Source organism: Apium graveolens, chromosome 6 (assembly GCF_009905375.1).
Source record: "Apium graveolens cultivar Ventura chromosome 6, ASM990537v1, whole genome shotgun sequence".
Classification (NCBI taxonomy): Eukaryota; Viridiplantae; Streptophyta; class Magnoliopsida; order Apiales; family Apiaceae; genus Apium; species Apium graveolens.
The window spans coordinates 293231383-293234980 of NC_133652.1; the positions used below are offsets into that span (position 1 = coordinate 293231383).

Consider the following 3598-nt stretch of genomic DNA (forward strand, 5'->3'; position numbering starts at 1 on the left):
GGTCGGGTTGCAATCTGCCATACCTGCTTTCTCGAGGATTTTCTTGTCATATCCGGTCTGTTTTAACTCTATACATCCAGCTCTCTGTTTGACCTCAATACCCAAATAATAGGACAGCCTCCCTAAGTCACTCATGTCAAACTTTCCGTTCATCTGTTCCTTGAAGTCTTTTATGACTGCAATACTCGATCCAGTCACCAGAATATCATCTACATAGATTGCAATAATCAGCACTTCCTTACCCATCCTTTTCATATAAACTGCATGTTCATACGAACATCTCTCGAAGCCAATATTTTCAAGACACTTATTTAATTTGGCGTACCAAGCACCTGGTGCTTGTCGAAGTCCGTACAAAGCTTTTATCAATCTGTAAACCATATGTTCTTGTCCCCTTTTGACAAAACCCTCAGGTTGAGTTACATATATTTCCTCCTACATTTCTCCATTTAAGAACACCGTTTTCACATCGAGATGGTGCACCTCCCAGCTGTTTTTTGCAGTTAGTGCAAGAAACAAACGAACAGTTTCAATCCGTGTAACTGGTGCGAAGATTTCCTCAAAATCAACCCCTTATTTTAAACATACCCCTTGGCGACTATTCTTTCTTTGTACTTCACAATTTCTTCGTTAGCATCCTTTTTCAGCTTATACACCCACTTCAACTCGATGGGTTTCCTTCCTGGAGGTAGTTCAGTTAATCTCCACGTATTATTTCTTTCAACCGACTCGATCTCCTGCCTCATTGCTTTTCTCCAGTTTATTTCTTTCGCTGCCTACTTATAGTTTGCTGGCTCATCAATCCTCATCAAGAATAGTTCTTCATCTTCTAATTCAATCTGTTCAGTGTTGGTGTAGATGTCACGAAGAGATCTGTAGTTTCGAGGTTCACTGTCAGCTTCAGATTCTGAGCTTGCCTCGGTTGAACTTGGGCTTAAATTTTTCTCGGTTGCACTTGAGCTATAATCTGATTCCGTGGTTTCACTATTTTCGCTAGACCGTTGTGAAGTAGCAGTCTCTCCCTCAGTTATAAATTCTCTTGATGTTATTTCGCTAACTCTTTCCACAATAAACGTCCCCAACTGTACATCTGCAACTACTTTTTCTCCATTCCAAGGCCATGGCAGATTTTCTTCAAATACTACGTCTCGACTAACGTGTACCATTTCAGTCTCTGGATCGTATAATCTATACGCCTTTGTTCGGGTTCCTTCCCAAGATGAATTACAGGCCTACTTCTATCATCCAATTTCTTTACCTTCACGTTTGGTACCTTCATATGAGCCATACATCCAAACACTCTAATGTGTCCCACATGAGGCTTTACTTCAGACCATGCCTCATAAAGTGTAATTTCAGAAACAGCGCGAGTGGGTAGTCTATTTAGGATATAGATTGAGTGTCGTATTGCTTCCCCCCAGAACGAACAAGGCATATCATCTCTTTTAAGAAGCTTCTGGCCATCTCAATCATTGTCCTGTTTCGCCGTTTTACAACGCCGTTCTGTTGGGGCTTATATGGTGCTGTAAAGTGTCGAATTATTCCAGCTTCTTCACAATAAGTGTGAACTCCTTAGAGGAAAATTCTCTTCCCTGATCTGTTCTAAACGTCTTTATTTTTCTATCTTGAGTCTCCACCAAGGCTCGAAATTTTTTAAATGCATCAAAAGTTTCACACTTATTCTTTAAAAGATATGCCCACATTACACGGCTGTAATCATCTACCAAAAGAAAAACATACTTGTTACCAGCTGTTGTACTTGGTGAAATAGGACCACAGAAATCACCGTGTACCAGTTCCAAGGCTTTCTTCGCACAGAATTTGGTTTGAGAAGGAAATGTTTTTCTTGTTTTCTTAGACATCAAGCACCCCTTGCAAACCTCTCCTGGATGATTAATCTTTGTCATTCCGTACACTATTTGAGACGAGGACATTTGCTTCAGGGCATTAAAATTCACATTTCCAAGCCGTGTGTGCCACAACCAGCTATCCCTGTCACATTTTGACATTAAACACCTCGGTGCACTGTTATACAGTATAACTTTGTATAGTCAATTCACTGATTTTTTCACCTTCATAACCAATTCTCCCTACTTATCACGAATCCATAAGTAATCCCCACTGAGCATAACTTTGTTACCTTCTTCCGATAGTTGACCCAAACTGATGATATTGCTACAAAGTGAAGGGATGTAGTACACTTCCCTTAGAGTTCTTTCCTCTCCATTCTTACATTTCAACACGATTGAACCCTTTCCTTTGATCTGCACCATTGAACCATCACCAAATTTTACCTTCCCCGTCACGTTCTCATCCAACACGTCAAATTTCGATCGTTGGCCCGTCATGTGGTTGCTGGCGCCATTATCAAGGTACCACAAATTAGATTCTGCTTCATTTCTTCCCTTGGTTTCCTTCAACTTAGGCATCATCTTCTCTTCGTTAATCAGCATTGTGGTCTCAGTTTTTCCTTCACATTCAGCCACAAGTAAAGCTGGTTCATCATCCGGAATCTGTGCAATATTTACCTCCTCCTTGTTTTCTTTTTGTCGCCTTGGTTTACGACACTCTGCAGCATAGTGTCTGTAACCAAGACAATTAAAACATCTGACCTTACTCTTATCTCTAACTCCATGAACGGTGTCCCTTCCTCGATAGTCACCACTACCTCGAGTTTTTTGTCCTTGAGATACGTCTATCCCAGACCTGTTAGCTCGCTTCAGCCACTCATCCCTAGTGAGCAGAAGTTTCCCTTCACTTTTTTCTCTCTTTATCCACTCCTCCTCGGTAAGGAGTAACTGACCTCTATTGTTTTCATTTTGCCCTCGAAGTCTCTCTTCGTGAGCCTTTAACGAACCAATAGTCTCTTCGACTGTCATCACATCCAAGTTTCCGAACTGCTCAATAGTGGAAGCTATTTGTAAGAATTTCATGGGCACGGCTCACAACAACTTTTTTACTACATAAGACTCTGTGAGATCCTCACCTAGAGCACGTATATTAGTCACTATTCCACTCAGCTTTAAATATAAGTCATCAAGAGAGTCTGAGTCCTTCATATTTATGGCTTCGAATTCAGTTCTTAATGATTGAACTCTTGCTGCCTTCACATGCTCTGCACCTTGACAAACAACTTTCACGGCTTCCCAAGCTTTTCTTGCAATCTTCTTCTCTGCTAGTGACAGGAGAATGTCTTCAGGAATGCCCTGATAGATAGCTGCCAGAGCAATCTTATCTGTTCTATCTTCAATCACTCCATTTGGATCCTTCGCCTCTATAGCATCCCAAACAAAATGGGCCTGCATGTATACCTTCATTTTCATAGCCCATGCTGTATAATTTCCCCTCATCAGCATAGGATAGCTCAAACTTACAGTACCATCTCTATTCTTTCCTGGTTCCACCGTCGTCATTCTCGGCATATACTTGGGCATTCACCAGGTAGCGTAGCTCTGATACCAAGAATGTTGAGAAAACTAACACCTGTATTATTTCCCCTTAGTGTTTGAATATGAAACTGAACAAAAACAAAAGATGTACGTACTGGTCTATTTTTCATTTATGATCAGAATTACAAAACAAGTAGCCAAAACCAAAA

The 3598-nt window shown here is 40.8% G+C and overlaps 1 protein-coding gene across 1 annotated transcript; it reads right to left on the reverse strand.

Moving 5' to 3' along the window:
* Nucleotides 1-2090: 2090 nt before the first annotated feature.
* LOC141666234 (uncharacterized) lies at nt 2091-2933 on the reverse strand. The gene has a single exon (XM_074472227.1). It carries the CDS (start codon nt 2931-2933, stop codon nt 2091-2093), a length of 843 nt encoding a protein of 280 aa, XP_074328328.1.
* Between the last annotated feature and the right edge of the window lie 665 nt (nt 2934-3598).